This window comes from Manis javanica, chromosome 12 (genome assembly GCF_040802235.1).
Source record: "Manis javanica isolate MJ-LG chromosome 12, MJ_LKY, whole genome shotgun sequence".
Taxonomy (NCBI): domain Eukaryota; kingdom Metazoa; phylum Chordata; class Mammalia; order Pholidota; family Manidae; genus Manis; species Manis javanica.
Genome location: NC_133167.1, coordinates 33571869 through 33589643, shown reverse-complemented (window position 1 = coordinate 33589643; position 17775 = coordinate 33571869). Strand labels below are relative to the sequence as shown.

The 17775-nt window shown below is 40.0% G+C and overlaps 1 protein-coding gene across 6 annotated transcripts in view; it reads right to left on the bottom strand.

The window, feature by feature from the left end:
• MFSD6 (major facilitator superfamily domain containing 6) overlaps positions 1–17775 on the bottom strand; it is a 103067-nt gene that overhangs the window by 68993 nt on the left and 16299 nt on the right. For 5 of the 6 annotated variants that reach the window (XM_073218389.1, XM_073218385.1, XM_073218388.1 and 2 more), the window contains exon 2: positions 11565–13176. The exons of the other annotated variant lie outside the window; for it this stretch is intronic. In XM_073218389.1, the coding sequence (XP_073074490.1) occupies positions 11565–13123 (1559 nt within the window). In that variant the 5' untranslated portion in view covers positions 13124–13176. The remainder of the gene's footprint in view (positions 1–11564; positions 13177–17775) is intronic. 6 annotated transcript variants of the gene reach the window in all.

The window sequence follows — 17775 nt, the reverse complement described above, 5'->3', positions numbered from 1 at the left end:
GTGCTCTGGATATTAGAGGAACGGAAAAGCAAAATCCAAGACTAAGACTGAGAACAGGTTCCCACAGCCAGCTGCCCTGGGACAAAAGAAAAGCAGGAGCTTTAAAGGTCTTAAAGGGACAAGGGCTTCACAAGCGGACAAAACTGTCCTGGCACACTCAGCCCAGCAGGCTGGGAACTTTAAGGAACTTCTGGTGCCCATTCCCCTCGGTGGCGATGCAGCTTTGAGGCCCCTCACAGCGAAAAGCAGCCTGCCGTTCCTTCATCCCTGGCGGAAACTGCGAGGAAGCTGACTGTCCCCACCATTGCTGCAGACCAGCTAGAGAGCAGCCCACCTACAGCAACCACATAGCTTAACACAGAGGCTTCTCCCTGCATGTGGCTAACCGGCCCAGACCCAGAGGCTGCTTGCTCCCTGCGTACAGCTGACCGGCACAGACAAACAAGAAGTACGCAGAGTCTGGGAGGCACAAAGGGGCTCTGTTCTCATAGTAGAACACACGCCACTCTCCTGTGACCCTGGCCAGTGCCCTAGGCCATCCCGAGGGCTGCCCCACCCACAGCAGCTTAGGGGATTAACCCAGAGGCTGCTCCCTGCGCATGGTTGACTGACACAGAGAGAGGAGATGGGTGCACAGACCGGGAGGTGCGATGGGGCCTTGGCCTTGTGGCAGATACACACGCTGCTGGCCTGCAACCCCTGCCAGTGTCCTAGGCCATACCAAGGGCCATCCCACCCACAGCAGCTTAGGGGATTAACCCACAGGCTGCTCCCTGTGCATGGTTAACCGGCACAGTGGAAACAGGTAAGGTGACCAACAAGCACGAAGGGACTTTGTTCTCCCAGCTGACACATGTGCCACTCACCGGTGAACACTCCCATCACCATGAAAAGGCAGAAGCACCTTGTTCAATCTAAAATCCCTCAAACCCCAGAAAGAGGGCTTGGTGAGAATGAAATCAACAATCTTCCTGAAAAAGAATTCAAAATAAAAGTCAAGCATTCTGATGGAGCTACACAGAAATATTCAAGAGCTAAGGGATGAATTCAGTAGGGAGATAACAGAAATTAAACAAACCATGGAAGGATTTAAGAGCAGACTGGAAGAGGTGGAAGAGACTGTTAATGGAACAGAAATTAGAGAACAGGAATACAGAGAAGCTAAGGAAGAGAGAGAAAAAAGGATCTCTAGGAATGAAAGAACATTAAGAGAATTGTGTGACCAATCCAAATGGAACAATATTTGCATTATAGGGGTACCAGAAGAAGAGAGAGAAAAGGGATAGAAAGTACTTTTGAAGAAATAATTGCTGAAAACTTCCCCAATCTGGGGAAGGAAATAGTCTCTCAGGCCACGGAAGTCCACAGATCTCCCAACACAAGGTACCCAAGGAAGACAACACCAAGACATATAATAATTAAAATGGCAAAGATCAAAGACAAGGACAGAGTATTAAAAGCAGCCAGAGAGAAAAAAGATCACCTACAAAGGAAAACCCATCAGGCTATCATCAGACTTCTCAGCAGAAATCTTACAGGTCAGAAGGGAGTGGCATGATATATTAAACGCAATGAAACAGAAGGGCCACAAACCAAGAATACTCTATCCAGCAAGACTATCATTTAAATTTGAAGGTGGGATTAAACAATTTTCAGATAAGCAAAAGTTGAGGGAATTTACCCCCCACAAACCATCTCTACAGTGTATTTTAAAGGGACTGCTCTAGATGAAAATATGCCTTAGGCTAAATAGCTGTCACCAGAGGAAATAAAACCACAGCAAAGGAAGTAAATCAACTAAATACTAACTAAGGGCAAAATAAAATCAGCTACCCACAAAGTCAGTCAAGGGGAACACAAAGAGTACAGAATAAAACAACTAACATATAAAGAGTGGAGGAGGAAGGAGATTCAAGATGGCAGCATGAGAGGTGTGATGGAAAACTCTTCCCAAAACCACAAATAGTATGAAAATGTAGTTAATTGATACCACTAACCCTAAAACAGCAAAAAGAAAGAAGGCTGAACCACACTGCATACAGACCTCATGAACAGAGCAGACCACAGGAAACAGAGTAATGTACAAAAAGTCTTGATCCGGCGAGACCCAAGCCCTTCCCCCATCCAAGCTCACTGGCGGGAGGAAGAGAAACAGAGTGGGGAGGGGGTGAAAGCCCAGGACTGCTGAACACCCAGCCCTGGAGGTCTGCTTTGGGAACAGAAACCTACACTGTGTGGTGCTCAGGACGTTGGGGAGCTCAGACAGGTGGAGTGCTTGAGAGACTGAAATTCCAACCGTTTGTGGAGGACGAGATCCACACCCGACCACTCTGGGACAAGGGAAAGGCAGGCGGTCTGAGAGGCTTCCTAGCAGTGAGAGGGCTGCTGAAGGAGCAGGGTTTGCATGGAGCTTGCTGCGTGGGGGAGGGGAGAGCTGGACAAGGTTGTCTGGGTGCGCTCTGCCCAGCTGGTTGGGAACATTGAGGAGCTTCAGGTGCACCATCCCCCTGGCTGCCTACTCAGCTCCAAGGCCCCCACTGTGATACACAGCCTGCTGTGCCTTCCTCCTAGCCTGCTGGCACCAGTTCGCAAACTGGCAGTCACTGTGCTGGCATCAGGCCAGCCGGAGGGAGGCCCTGCCTACAACAGCTAGAGACACAAGGCACAGAGGCTTACACCTGTGTGCTCGGCCCACTGGCTGTGATACTGGAGACAGGCAAGGCAGATGGGAATCGGGAAACAGATCTTTCCTCCCCACAGGCACTACCTCCGCTCCCCTATGACCCCAACCTCACTCAAAGGGCTGAGCAGCTCCAGAGACTGGAGCTTCTGGGCACTAGTGGGCACCACACAGAAATATGAAACATCAAAAGAACATGGTCCAGACTAAAATCTCACAAACTCCAGAAAAAGGGTCAAATGAAACTGAACTCACCAATCTGCCTGAAAGAGAGTTCAAAATAAAAATTACAAACAGGCTTATGGAGGTACAGTAAAATATTCAAGAACTCAGGAATGAATTTAAGTCAGAGATTAAATCATAAAGAAATTCCATATCTGAAATGAAACATACAATGGAGGGATTTAAAAGCCGATTAGATGTAGTAGAAGAGATGGCAAATGGAATAGAAATTAGAGAAGAGGAATACAAAGAAGCTGAGGTACAGAGAGAAAAAAGAATCTCTAAAAATGAAAGAATATTGAGAGAACTGTGTGACCAATCCAAATGGAATAATATTCGTATTATAGGGGTACCAGAAGAAGAAGATAGAGAAAAGGGGATAGAAAGTGTCATTGAGGAGGTAATTGCTGAAAACTTCCCCAATCTGGGGAAGGAGATAGTTTCTCAAGCCATGGAGGTACACAGATCTCCCAACACAAGAGACCCAAGGAAGACAACATCAAGACATATAATAATTAAAATGGCAAAGATTAAGGATAAAGACAGACTTTTAAAGGTAGCTAGAGAGAGAAAAAAGATCACATACAAAGGAAAACCCATCAGCCTATCATCAATCAGACTTCTCAACAGAAACCTTACACGCCAGAAGGGAGTGGCATGATATATTTAATGCAGTGAAGCAGAAGGGCCTTGAACCAAGAATACTATACCCAGCAAGGTTATCATTTAAATATGAAGGAGGGATTAAACAATTTCCAGATAAAACAAAGTTGAGAGAATTTACCTCCCACAAACCACCTCTAAAGTGCATTTTGGAGGGACTCCTACAGATGGAAGGATTCCTAAGGCTAAATAGATGTCACCCAAGGGATAGACAAAGAGTACAGAAAGTGATTCATAACATACCAAGAATGGAGGAGGAAGAAAAAGGGGGGAAAAAAAAGAACTTTTAGGTTGTGTCTGTAATAGCACATGAAGTGAGCTAAGTTAGACTATTAGATAGTTAAGGGAATTACCCTTGAAACTTTTGTAACCATAAATCTAAAGCCTGCAATGGCAATAAGTACATACCTATCGATAATCGATAAGTACATACCTATCGATTGGTGCATTATCAATCAAATTATCAATTTGATTGATAATGCACCAATCAAAAGACATAGACTCACTGGATGGGTAAAAAAACAATACCCGCCTATATGCTGCCTACAAGAGACTCACTTCAAACCCAAAGACATAAACAGACTGAAAGGAAAGGGATGGAAAAAGATTTCATGCAAACAACAGGGAGGAAAAAGCAAGAGTTGCAGTACTTGTATCAGACAAAATAGACTTCAAAACAAAGAAAGTAACAAGACAAAGAAGGACATTACATAATGAAAAAGGGGTCAGTCCAACAAGAGGATAAAACTATTATAAATATCTATGCACCCAACACAGGATCACCTACATATGTGAAACAAATACTAACAGAATTAAGGGGGGAAATAGAATGCAATGCATTCATTTTAGGAGACTTCAGCACACCACTCACTCCAAAGGACACATCAACCAGACAGAAAATAAGTAAAGAGACAGAGGCACTTAACAACGTATTAGATCAGGTGGACCTAACGGACATCTACAGAACGCTCCATCCAAAAGCAACAGGATACACATTCTTCTCAAGTGCACATGGAACATTTTCAAGAATAGATCATATACCAGGCCACAAAAAGAACCTCAGTAAATTCAAAAAGATTGAAATTGTACCAACCAGTTTCTCAGATCACAAAGGTATGAAACTAGAAATAAATTACACAAAGAAAACGAAAAAGCCCACAAACACATGGAGACTTAACAACATGCTCCTAAATAATCAATGGATCAATGACCAAATAAAAACAGAGACCAAGCAATATACGGAGACAAATGACAACAATAATTCAACAACATAAAATCTGTGGGACACAGGGTAGGCCGTGCTAGGAGGGAAATATATTGCAACACAGGACTACCTCAGAAAAGAAGAACAATCCCAAATGAACAGTCTAAACTTACAATTAATGTAACTAGAAAAGGGAGAACAAATGAGGCCCAAAGTCAGGAGAAGGAGGGACATAATAAAGATTAAAGCAGAAATAAATAAAATTGAGAAGAATAAAACAATAGAAAGATTCAATGAAAGCAGGAACTGGTTCTTAGAGAAAATAAACAAAATAGATAAACCCCGAGCCAGATTTATCAAGAAAAAAAGAGAGTCTACACACATAAACAGAATCAGAAATGAGAAAGGCAAAATCACTACAGACACCACAGAATTACAAAGAATTCTGAGAGAATACTATGAAAAATTATATGGTAACAAACTGGATAACCACAAGAAATGTACAATGTTCTAGAAAACTACAACCTTCCAAGACTGACCAAGGAAGAATCACAAAATCTAAACAAACCAATTACCAGCAAAGAAATTGAATTGGTAATCAAAAACTACCTAAGAACAAAACACCTGAACCAGATGGTTTCACTGCTGAATTTTATCAAACATTTAGGGAAGCCCGAATACCCATCCTCCTTAAAGTTTTCCAAAAAGTAGAAGAGGAGGGAATACTCCCAAACTCATTCTACAAGGCCAAAATCACTCTAATACCAAAACCAGGCAAAGACACCACAAAAAAAGAAAATTACAGACCCATATCCCTGATGAACACAGGCGCAAAAATACTCAACAAAATATTAGCAGACCGAATTCAAAAATACATCAAGAGGATCACACACCATGATCAAGTGGGATTCATCCCAGCGATGCAAGGATAGTCCAACATTCGAAAATCCCATCAACATCATCCACCACAGCAACAAAAAGAAGGACAAAAACCACATGATCATTCCCACAGATGCAGAAAAAGCATTCAACAAAATTCAACATCCATTCATGATAAAAACTGTCAACAAATTGGGTATAAAGAGCAAATACCTCAACATAATAACAGCCATATATGACAATCCCTCAACCAACATCATACTTAACAGCGAGAAGCTGAAAGCTTTTCCCCTAAGATCGGAAACAAGACAAGGATGCCCACTCTCCCCACGTTTATTCAACATAGTACTGGAGGTCCTAGCCATGGTAATCAGACAACACAAATAAAAGGCATCCAGATTGGTAAGGAAGAAGTCAAACTGTGCTTGTTTGCAGATGACATGATATAGTACATAAAAACCCCTAAAGTATCCACTCTAAAACTACTAGAACTAATACCTGAATTCAGCAAAGTTGCAGGATACAAAATTAATACACAGAAATCTGTTACATTTCTATATACTAACGATGAACTAAGAGAAAGAGATATCAGGAAAAAAATTCCACTCACAATTGCATCAAAAAGAATGAAATACCTAGGAATAAACGTAACCAAGGAAGTGAAAGACCTATACCCTGAAAACTACAAGACACTCTAAAGAGAAATTAAAGAGGAACTAACAAATGGAAATTCATCCCATGCTCTTGGGTAGGAAGAATTAATATTGTCAAAATGGTCATCTTGCCTAAAGTAATCTACAGATTCAATGCAATTCCTATCAAAATACCAACAGCATTCTTCAATGAACTAGAGCAAATAGTTCTAAAATCCATATTGAACCACAAAAGACCCTGAATAGCCAAAGCAATCCTGAGAAGGAAGAATAAAGCTGGGGGGATCTCACTTCCCAACTTCAAGTTCTATTACAAAGCCACAGTAATCAAGACAATTTGGTATTGGCACAAGAACAGACCCATAGACCAGTGGAACAAAATAGAGAGTCCAGATATTAACCCAACCATTTATGGTCAATTAATATATGATAAAGGAGCCATGGGTATACAATGGGAAATGACAGCTTCTTCAACAGCTGGTGTTGGCAAAACTGGACAGCTACATGTAAGAGAATGAAACTGGATTACTGTCTAACTCCATAACAAAAGTAAACTCAAAATGGATCAAAGACCTGAATGTGAGTCAGGAAACCATAAAACTCTTAAAAGAAATAGAGACAAAACTCTCTTGAATATAAACATGAACAACTTTTTCATGAACATTATCTCCCTGGGCAAGGGAAACAAAAGCAAAAATGAACAAGTAGGACTATATCAAACTAAAAAGCTTCTGTACAGCAAAGGACACTATCAGTAGAACAAAAAGGCATCCTACAGTATGGGAGAATATATTCACAAATTACATATCTGATAAGGGGTTGACATCCAAAATATATGAAGAGCTCACACACCTCAACAAACAAAAAGCAAACAAGCCAATTAAAAAATGGGCAGAGGACCTGAACAAACACTTCTCCAAAAAGAAGTTCAGATGGCCAAGAGACACATGAAAAGATTCTCCACATCGCTAATTAGCAGGGAAATGCAAATTAAAACCACAGTGAGATATCACCTCACACCAGTAAGGATGGCCACCATCCAAAAGACAAACAACAACAAATGTTGGTGAGGATGTGGAGAAAGGGGAACCCTCTTACACTGCTGGTGGGAATGTAAATTAGTTCAATCATTGTGGGAAGTAGTATGGAGGTTCCTCAAAAAACTCAAAATAGAAATACCATTTGACCCAGGAATTCCACTCCTAGGAATTTACCCTAAGAATGCAGGAGCTCAGTTTGAAAAAGACATATGCACCTCTATGTTTATCGCAGCACTATTTACAATAGCCAAGAAATGGAAGCAACCTAGTGTCCATCAGTAGATCAATGGATAAAGAAGATGTGGTACATTTACACAATGGAATATTATTCAGCCATAAGAAGAAAACAAATCCTACCATTTGCAACAACATGGATGCAGCTAGAGGGTATTATGCTCAGTGAAATAAGCCAGGTGGAGAAAGGCAAGTATCAAATGATTTCACTCATCTGTGAAGTACAAGAACAAAGAAAGAACTGTAGGAACAAAACAGCAGCAGACTCACAGAACCCAAGAACGGACTAACAGTTATGAAAGGGAAAGGGACTGGGTAGGGTGGGTGGAAAGGGAGGGAGAAGGGGGAAAACAGGCATTATGATTAACACACATAATGTTGTGGGGGGGGCACAGGGAAGTCAGTATAGCACAGAGAAGACAAGTAGTAACTCTATAGCCTCTTACTATGCTGATGAACAGTGACTGTAATGGGGTATGTGGTGGGGACTTGATAATGGGGGGAATCTAGTAAATACAATGTTGCTTAGGTAATTGTATATTAATGCTACCAAGATTTTTTTAAAAGTACAAATGGGATATACCCCTAGAATGTGATGGAATTTGTCTAGGTGCAGCCTATACATTTAGAGTTTTAAAAGCTCTCCTGTTCAATCTCATGGTTGAGAACCACTGCATGAGCTGAACTGAGGCCAGCTGAACTTTTCCCACCACTGCATGATGGGAAAAGCAGCCTTTGGAAATCAGCACCCTGCCATGCAGGATGAGGAGAAGATCTGAGACCCAGCAGATCCAGGTCAGCAAATAGGGTACAAAGAGGTGGACAGAAACAAGGGAGAGGATAAGAAGTAAAAAACGAAAAGCCATAAATGTGATCTCTGAATCCTTCAGTGGCCAGCTTAATTTAGCTTCCTCTGTGAGGCATTCCCTAATCACCCCAACAGAAAAGTTTTCTCCTTCCTGTAAAGCCAGTTGTTATTCCTTTAATGACAAAATATTTGTTATATCCTACCTCCCATGTGTCCTCAGCTGGTAGTCCAGCTCCATCTTGCTGTCTGTTCTGGGCCTTCCTGCAGTGTCAGACCAGGAAAGCCTGTGTTCCTCCTCTCTCTCTCTGCACTATGTACTTCCCTTATTCCCAAACTGACTGGCTAGCTCATTTGGATACTTAGCTACTATTAAATAGTGATTGATGGACAATAACGGTTAATACATTACCTCTTCCGGATGATATTTGCATGGTAAAACTGACCTTGAGTGTAAGAATGAATTTCAGGCCAGAGTTGACTGAGTAGATTTTGGGTGCCCCTTAAAATGTAAATGCACTTAAGTTAAATAACATAGGTGGTGGCCTACTATTAAATAGTAATGATTTACAAATTCACAAATGATTAATTGAAATGTATGTTGATACAACCGTATTCATGACTACTGAACTTTCAGCAGGGTAAATATATCCTTAAGGTACATTTATATTTCTGTTAAAGAAGTCCAGTTATCTTTACATAAATAAGTCTAGACATATACTTGCAGTAAATTCCAAAGTCTTTTGATTTCAAATTTAAAAAATTAACTTTTTTAGTGGAAATATTAAACATTATCCTATTTGCATGAAAAGGACACTTTCCAGAGAAGGACAAAATTCAAGGTCAAAATCAGAAGAGAGAGAGAGAGAGTGTGTGTGTGTGTCTGTGTGTCTCCCAAATTTTAAAAATTGTTTTCTGGTACAAACTTTTCTTCATTAAGAGACTATGTAAAGAATTTTTAGAAAATCTACTTTTCACTACATGAGGATATTTACGATTTCTCTGGTAGAGCTGATTCTTAAAACCAACTCCCAATAATAAGACAGTCACAGAATATTGAAAAAACATACATGCATACTTGAGAGCCACAGATAGATCACTCCTTATGATCCTACAAGGAGAACATAAAGACTATGAATTCACAGAAACAAAATCTCTCTTCATCAGCTATGTAATGTATGATATTCTTCCAGTGAGGTTTTAAACTGTCATCGGCACACTTTCAGACCCCCAGCCCTCAGCCACTACCACCGGACTGGGCTCCCGAAATTATTGCCAAAGGAAACAGCCATTCTTCCTGAATATGTGATCATAATCTCACTGCAGCTATCAGAATCTTTTAAAAATAGTTAAGATAATGTATTTTACTGGACAGAATTAAAAATCCAAAAGAGGTTAATGACCACAAATTGATAGAATCCTAGTAGGCTCTTGGGAGCAAAAATATAACCACTAGAGACTTTTTCCTCCATGATATCATTAAATAAAGAAAGGAAGATGCTTTTTGTACATAAACTAGAAAATTAAGATTAAGTGAGCCACGGGTTTTTAGGTAATGAGTAACTACTAATACTCAGGGAAGAAAAACACAAGTGTAAACTCAGGGAATTACTAATATTAGTAGTAAGGCTGCTAAGACTTTATCATGAAAATACATACCTCAGACAAAGACAAAAAAGAAACTAATTTTCTCAGCATGTGAGAAGTACTTAACAATTCTTTGAAAATGGAACCTATATGCATATACTGTACTGAGTCAACATTCAATTAATGCTACTGACTGATCAAACCATGACGTCTGGGAACTCCACACACAGGGAAAACCTAACTGGATATCTTTCTGGGGATAAACGACTGTGGTGTTACAAATACTACTGGCTGAGGAGAGATCCCGCTCATATACCCAGACTGGAGGGAGGTGTCTAAGCATCACGGTCAGTCCACACGGCCCAGGGCACAAACACAACCTGCACAAGGTCAAAGGGCATTACAAGTCCTTAGCATTACAAAACTCTTTTCAGGTTCATCCCACTGAATGTGCCCTGGGGACTCTGTGGGTCTGGGAACCATCTACACAATGCCTGACTTTGTTCAGTGACAACAAAGGGGTCAAAGATTTGAGAAAGAGAAGCAACAGAACACAGCTTCCCAAAGCAAAAGCAAACCAAACAAGAAAAAATTTTCACAATTATCTGGGGGAAAAGAAGGATTCCAGGTTGAAACTTTAAATTAAATCGAATTATTTAATTATTAAGTGTTTCAGTTAGTAAAAGGGAAAGTCAAAAAAAAGAAATTAGCGTTTCTCAAACCTTGTCAATGTCTATTTCTCCTTTTTAATTTCTAACAGTACACTTTAAGATTAACACACACACACACACACACACACACACACACACACACACACACACAAATTGCCTTCTTTCAGTTATGTCAACTTCAAATTCTAGGGACAAACATGCCATACTTTCTAACAGGTAAGAATGCTTACGTGTAGCTTGGCTCTACATTTTAGGACCAATTACAGAACAGAAAGACTTGAAGAAAGCATGCTACTGTTCCGCAAACATCAGACAAATGTTAATGGTTATACAAGAAACATAGGCTTTTTTTTGACTAAAAGGATTACAGGGAAAATTTTAGGTAGAAGAAAGATTTTAAATGTCACATTGTCTTCATGGCAAATAAAACTGCAGAGACTCACATAATAATCAGGAAGAATTATCTCAGAATCTCCTCCGTGTAGTATCATGGATTAGGGATTAGGTTGTCACATCACAATGTTATTAAATATAATGGACATTTTCATACAGCATATATTCAAATTCTGTGGCAGCAAATAGCTGAGGATAACTGAAGGCTGAAAAAACCTAACCTACTTTATCTACTTATAGCCTCCTTCATAAATGCCGAGGACAGGTGGACCCTTCAAGGTTCATTAAGAGATTGTAAGGGTCTCTTAGCATACACAGAAGCAGCAATATATTTTGTTTTAGATAAACCAGCTAAGTTCATTACTCCCTTTTGTTTCTATTTTAAAGAGAAAGAGCAACAGAAAGCCCCATTCCCATCCCAACCTTAGCCCCAACACAAACTGTAATATCCTCAAATGTGCTACAAGGAGCTATAAACTATAAAAATATAAGGTTCCACTGCTGAGGGACAGAAATAGTAAGCATGTCCTTACCTGATGTGGCCAATCAATTCAATCAGCTTGTGGCTAAAAAAATAAGCTGTCAGCTCAGACACATGACTCAAGACTGAGCAGACCCCGAAGAGGGTTGTAGTTCCATTCAGGTCTTCCAAGTGCCAGTAGAGAAAGGTAAACACAAACCCGTAACCAAAACCCATAAACCACGCCACAAACAACACGGAGCCATACTGCACACTGCAGAGCAGCCGGAGTAAGTCCCAGAAGCTGAAGGCCTGCAAGGGGCTCGCGGTGGTTGGTGTCTCCTCAGAGGACTCCGTGGAGCTGTTCCTCTCCACCTGAGGGATCTCCACCTCCTTGCCTTGGTTTTCACTGTTCTTGAAGTGGCTGTAGCGGAACCGGAACTGAGTAGCCACGATCAAGGCCATGGTCATGAGAACCCCAAAGACGATGAAGACAACCTGGTAGTTCCGGTACTCGGGGGGCTTACACCCTTTTCCGTCAATGAGCACTTCTGTGTGGGTGTAGTCAATCCCGATGCCCACAGACAGCATCGCCAGGCCCCAGCCCAGAGAGCCCCACATGCGCTGCAACCCATAGCGATCTCTGTGTTTTCCCAGATACTGGAGTGTTACTGTGTCCACAATGGTGACAGAAGAGGCGCTGAAAAATTCTCCTATTATGACAACTACCAATATCACCAAGAATATAGCTTCAACTTCTTGTTGATCATAGACAAGAGTGACTTGGTCAGAAGGTAACGATTTGGTGGTAGTGACAGCAGTAGTGGTTGTCTCCCTGGTTACATTTACAGGGGAAGCCGGAGTTGTGGTGCTTGGGTTCAAGGTCAAGTCCGTAGGATGGTCAGTTGTTTCATCTGTTTGAGGCTGCAGAGTGGGTGCGTTGGTCTTGTTTGGAGCTGTTGAAAAGATGACACTTTCTGTGATATTGGGTCCTGTTTCTAATATCAGCGGCCAGCTGGATGGAAGCAGGTTCCTTTTCTCCCTCATTTGTAGTGATGCGGTAGTGGAAGAGATAATGGAAGAATTCGTTGGCATGATAGTTAATGGGTGACTTGAATTGGTGGGATGAACTATTGGGGGAATCTTTGGTACACATCTCAAGGTAGCAGGTTTCACAAATCCAATGCCCAGGTTGAATAAAACCCAACATAAAAGGGAAAAGAGGAGGACAATTTTGCCTTTTTTAAAGCGATCTGCAACTACACCCCAAAAGGGGGCACTGCAGAATTCAATGAAGTATCGAATACCTACTAGCAATCCACTCTGGCTTGGTGACATTCCCAGCTGTTTATAATATACAGGCAAAAGCGGGTAAAGAGAGCCGTATGCAGAGTAAAAGAAAAAATAAAAGACCTTGGAAATGAGAAGATCATTGTTTATTTTAACACAGTGTTTCTCTATCCAGTCTATTTCCTCCTCAGGAATGGCAGCTGTTTCTGTGGAGGTGGGTGTTTCCTTTGAAGGTGGTTCTGGTTCCCTGGAAATGCCATTAAAGGGATCAGCAAGCACATATTTTCTCTTCTGTTCCTCTTCATCATCAGTTAAGATGGCAACTTTATCATCTGCCGCCATGGCTTATCACCACTATCAGAAGGGTTATGACCTTCAAAATTTTTATTGCTGATCTGTAAAGTAAAATTTAAATGATGGCTTAGTATTAAAATGGTAACATTTAAATATAGATCTTCATCTTGCAGGAAACTGAGGTGTTCCAAACTACAGCTAAAAATAATTGTGAGAGAGAATTCTCACCATTTATCACTTGCAGCCAAACAATACTGATCAAGAAAAGCAGCTTTCAAAATATCAAATATTCTTTGTGGCCACTGACTGACTAATTACATCCTCTAATGGCAGCTTTATAGCTCAGGTCCATTCTCAATCTTTTCACTGATTGCTAAGGAAAATGTACAAATGATAGGGATTATGTCTAAGCCAAATATAAGGAACTGAAAATAAATAATATGTATAGTTTCTTGCTTTGGCTTTTCAAACAAATCTGCACTATGAAGTCTAGAACTTTTAGAAAACAAAGGTAGCTAAAACTATCTGTTTTCTAGAGGAAAAATTGAAACATGCTCTTAACCACAACCACAAATGTAATGGGAAAGAGTGAGCCAAGTACACATTTGCAATGGGAGTTGGTCCCTACAGTACCCATAACAAAGATAACCCTGGTAAGGAGCTGTCTTTACAAGGTTTGTATTAAATACATTTCTCCAGATGTGCTTTGATGGATTGCAGTTTAAGAAAACATCAGAAGAAAAGCACGTACTAATCACTTACTCTGTTCCAGGCAACATTTAAAAGTCTTTAAATGTATTAATTTATGTTTATCACAATATCCCTATTGGTGTGTCCCTTTTACAAATGAGAAAAATGAGGCATGGTGAGCTTGAATCACTCGGTGGCAGAGTGAGGACTGGAACCCTAATATTATGACTTCAGGCTGCACGCTCTATCTAATACACCACACTAAACTGCCAAATACATTTTGGATAATAAAATGCTATTAAACCTTTTTACAAGACAGGGTGTTTCATATGAAAGATAAGCAATATATCAAGGGTATAATTTATAGGAAGCTATGTCACATTCCATCAGTATTTTGCTTTCATCCATTATGCAAATGATTAATGAGTCCAGGGTTCTTGCTTGCATCAAGATTTGTCACATTGCAATAAAGATACTCTGATATAAGAAGTGTATACATTAAATACTTAACTCCTTTTGCCTTCTATATCAGAGAGAAGTAACTTCAAGTTTCCCAACCCCCTACGCAGAATAGATCTTGCTCTCCCTTTTCCCAAAATGAAGAATATCTTTCTGAAAGTCTTTCAGAATCATTTTTGTAAATATTTTTAAATCTCTATATAGCTTCTAGGCAGATAAGAGAAACACAACTTAATGAAGCCTGTGTAAGAAGTCAGTTTATCTTTTACCCTCCATAGCCAGTGTCAATGTAGTTTTAAGCCTTGAAAATGTTCATGTTTCTTATGTTTTTTAATTAACTTTTTTGAGGTAAAACTCACATAAAATTAACCATATTAAAATAAACAATTCAGTGAAATTTAGTACATTCACAATGTTGTACAACCATTACCTTTATAGAGTTCCCAAATCATATTTTTCTTAATAGTGAAAATAAAACCTTTTCTTCCCCAAAAAACCTGAAGGAAAACCAAAAATCCAGTTTTTTGCTACCCAGCTAAGTCCCCTCAGTGTCCACTTTCCTTTCATCATTAGTGCCTTCAACTATCCAAATTGGCAACTTCAATTCCATTTCATCACCTAATAAGAACAATAATTTTCATAAGGACTTATTTTTAAAATTCATTTCATCTCTGAGCTCAAACTTGAAAGAAATATTTGTTGTTGGTAAAATGTATAAAATTAGGTGACCTTCTGGGTGAAGACAGCACACTGAGTGCATTTGGTTTTACTCCATCCCTGAACTCCACTAAAATGACCATACACGTGCACGTGCACACACACACACACACACATAATTTTTAAAGTCATAATCTAAGGTGGGAGAATTAAAAGGCACATCATAGCAATAAAATTTCTGGAAGCCAGATTGTAGTTAGACAATTGGCAAGTAACTTAGTAAATCTGAGAGAACTGAAACCTTGGTTGACAGTGGGGAAAGCCAAGAACCAATACAATTTATTACTCAGATTCCCTCAAAAGCTCATGTGTTGGCCATATTAGATTCATATGCAAGTATATGTGTGGTGGGGGAGAGGGTGACCAGTGCTGCTAACAGACTTGAATGAAAGTCTGAACCCCAACTTAGAACACCCAATCCCCTTCTCCATTCCACAAAAGTAGCCAAACTAGAGGTTTTATTCCTCTGAAAAGGATAGAACAGGTTCTCTAGTCATAGAGCTTCAGGTTGAGTTGAGAGCAGGGATACCTATGGAAACGGGGGCACCCTTGATTCTGAGCCCAAGCTCTGTACCCAGCCCTCTTACCTCTTCCCTCACTGGATTCCAGAGGTTGGCAAGGCTTTCATCCTCCAGGAAGGAAACCAGAATGTTCTTCTCTGGAGAATCTGATTAGCCAAAGAGGAATGACCTCTAGATTCTAAGACTGAAGTCTCCCAGCTAAACAACCCAAACAAATCACTCTACACAGGAGTTCAGTTATCCAGCCCTCCCACTAAATGTGAGCTATCACTAAAAACTGTAAGGCATTTGAGAACAGTCTCTTACACAGAAGAACCAAAAGAAACAAACAAACAAAATGAGAGAAAAAAGCTATGTGAGAAGAAAAATATTTCTTAAATATATTATTAATATCTTCAGATATAGGTAAATAAATGCAACCATGAAATAGGGTAATATATTTTAAAGGATGAGGAGGAGGAAGGGGAAATAAAAGGAACGCTTGAATGAGAAGGAGCTATGGAAAATTTTTTATGGAAATGAGCACACATAAAAAATTGAGATGATGTGACAGAAAAATTTGAGGCAACTTCTTAGAAAAAAGAAGAGAAAGAGTAACAATAAACAGATACCTCTACCTCACATCCCACAAAAATCAATTCTAGATGGGTTGTATTCTAGAAGTAGAAAATAAGACAACTTTTAGAAGAAAACATAGAAAAGTATCTTGAAGATCTTAGGATAGAAAAAGACATAAGAAGTACCAAGCATTAAGAAAGAAAAAAATGAAATTCGACTACATTAAACTTAAATACCTCTATTTATAAAAAGGCAACATTAGAGATCAAAATGGCAAGCCAAAGAGTACAGAAGATATTCTGATAAGAGTGAATGCTATATATATATATATGTATCTGACAAAAGAATGTACCCAGATATCTAAAGAATTCCTCTTAAAAATCTGTAGAAAACTGTCAGCTAGCCCAATAGGAGAAATGAGGAAAAGACATGAACAGGCACTTCACAAAAGAGCTTGTACAAATGAAAAATTAATATATAAAAAGATACACAATTTGATTAAAGTGAGCAGTGAAAGCAAATTAAAACAATGCAGTAATGCAACATGCCTTCAAAATGGCTAAAATAAACAAGACAGATGATACAAAGTACTGATGAAGACATAGGTCACTGGGAAGACATAGACTGCTGGTGGGAATGTATTCTGATACACTACTTTGACAGCTGTTTTGGAATCACTACTAAACCTGAATATATACCCTCTGACAACTTCTAGATATGTATTAAATAGTGATATTTACCAAATGACATTCTAGAGAAATGTTCACAGCAGAACAATTTTAACAGCCCCGAACTGGGGGTAACCTGTCTGTAACAGAACACAAACTTTATTATCTGCATATAATGAAATATTTTGTGTACAGCAGCAAAAATGTACAAACTACAACAACATGCAATGACAAGGATGATTTTCACAAATGTGATATGGACTGAAAGGCACATGAAGCAAAAGAACACATACCATGCAATTTCAATGTATTGAAATTTTCCCTGCTCCTGCTAAGCACAGCTGAAAATCCTGGTCATTATATATAAAACAAACACAGAAGACTCAGAAGAGTAGACAGGAGAAGGCAGGCAAGCTACAGACACTGGTACCCCCAAAGAACAGCACAGGGACAAGCAAGGCTAAAGAACTCAGAAACACCAACAAGTGCAGACAAAACAAAACAAAAAGCCTCTCTCATCAGAGGGTCAGGGAAGGGGCAGTCAAGATTAACAGAAAACTTAGACAATAATTGCTCTTCTACAACCAAATACCACAGGAAAACAAAACAGAACATTGTGGCTCCACTCCCTCCCCTAAAGGAAAGTCCTAATGGGGAGCCTAGACTCCCACCCTCACCAGGCTACACAGGGCACCCCAGCCCCTCAACTGAGGTGGTATCAAATGAGACCTAGTAGTCAGGACTTCCACCACCACCCAGCAGTAACACGACTACTCCCCCTGCTCCCAACTAGGGTCAGTAGAGGCCATGCAGGGAGCAGTAACGAGCCAGCCAGGAGCACCTGATGGTGAGCCAGACCCAATTCCACTTCACAGTAACAAGCAGCCCTTCACCCTCAGGTGTCAACAGGGGCCAAGTAGGAAACCCATACTTTTACCTCCATCGGACAGTAAGCATCTCCCATTCACTTGCCAGAGAAGTGTCAGAAAAATCCAGCTGAAACAGAAGGCTTCAATAAGATCCAGAGTTTCAAAACATAACACCCCAACTGTCCAGGTTTCAATAAAAAATCATGATTCATATCAAG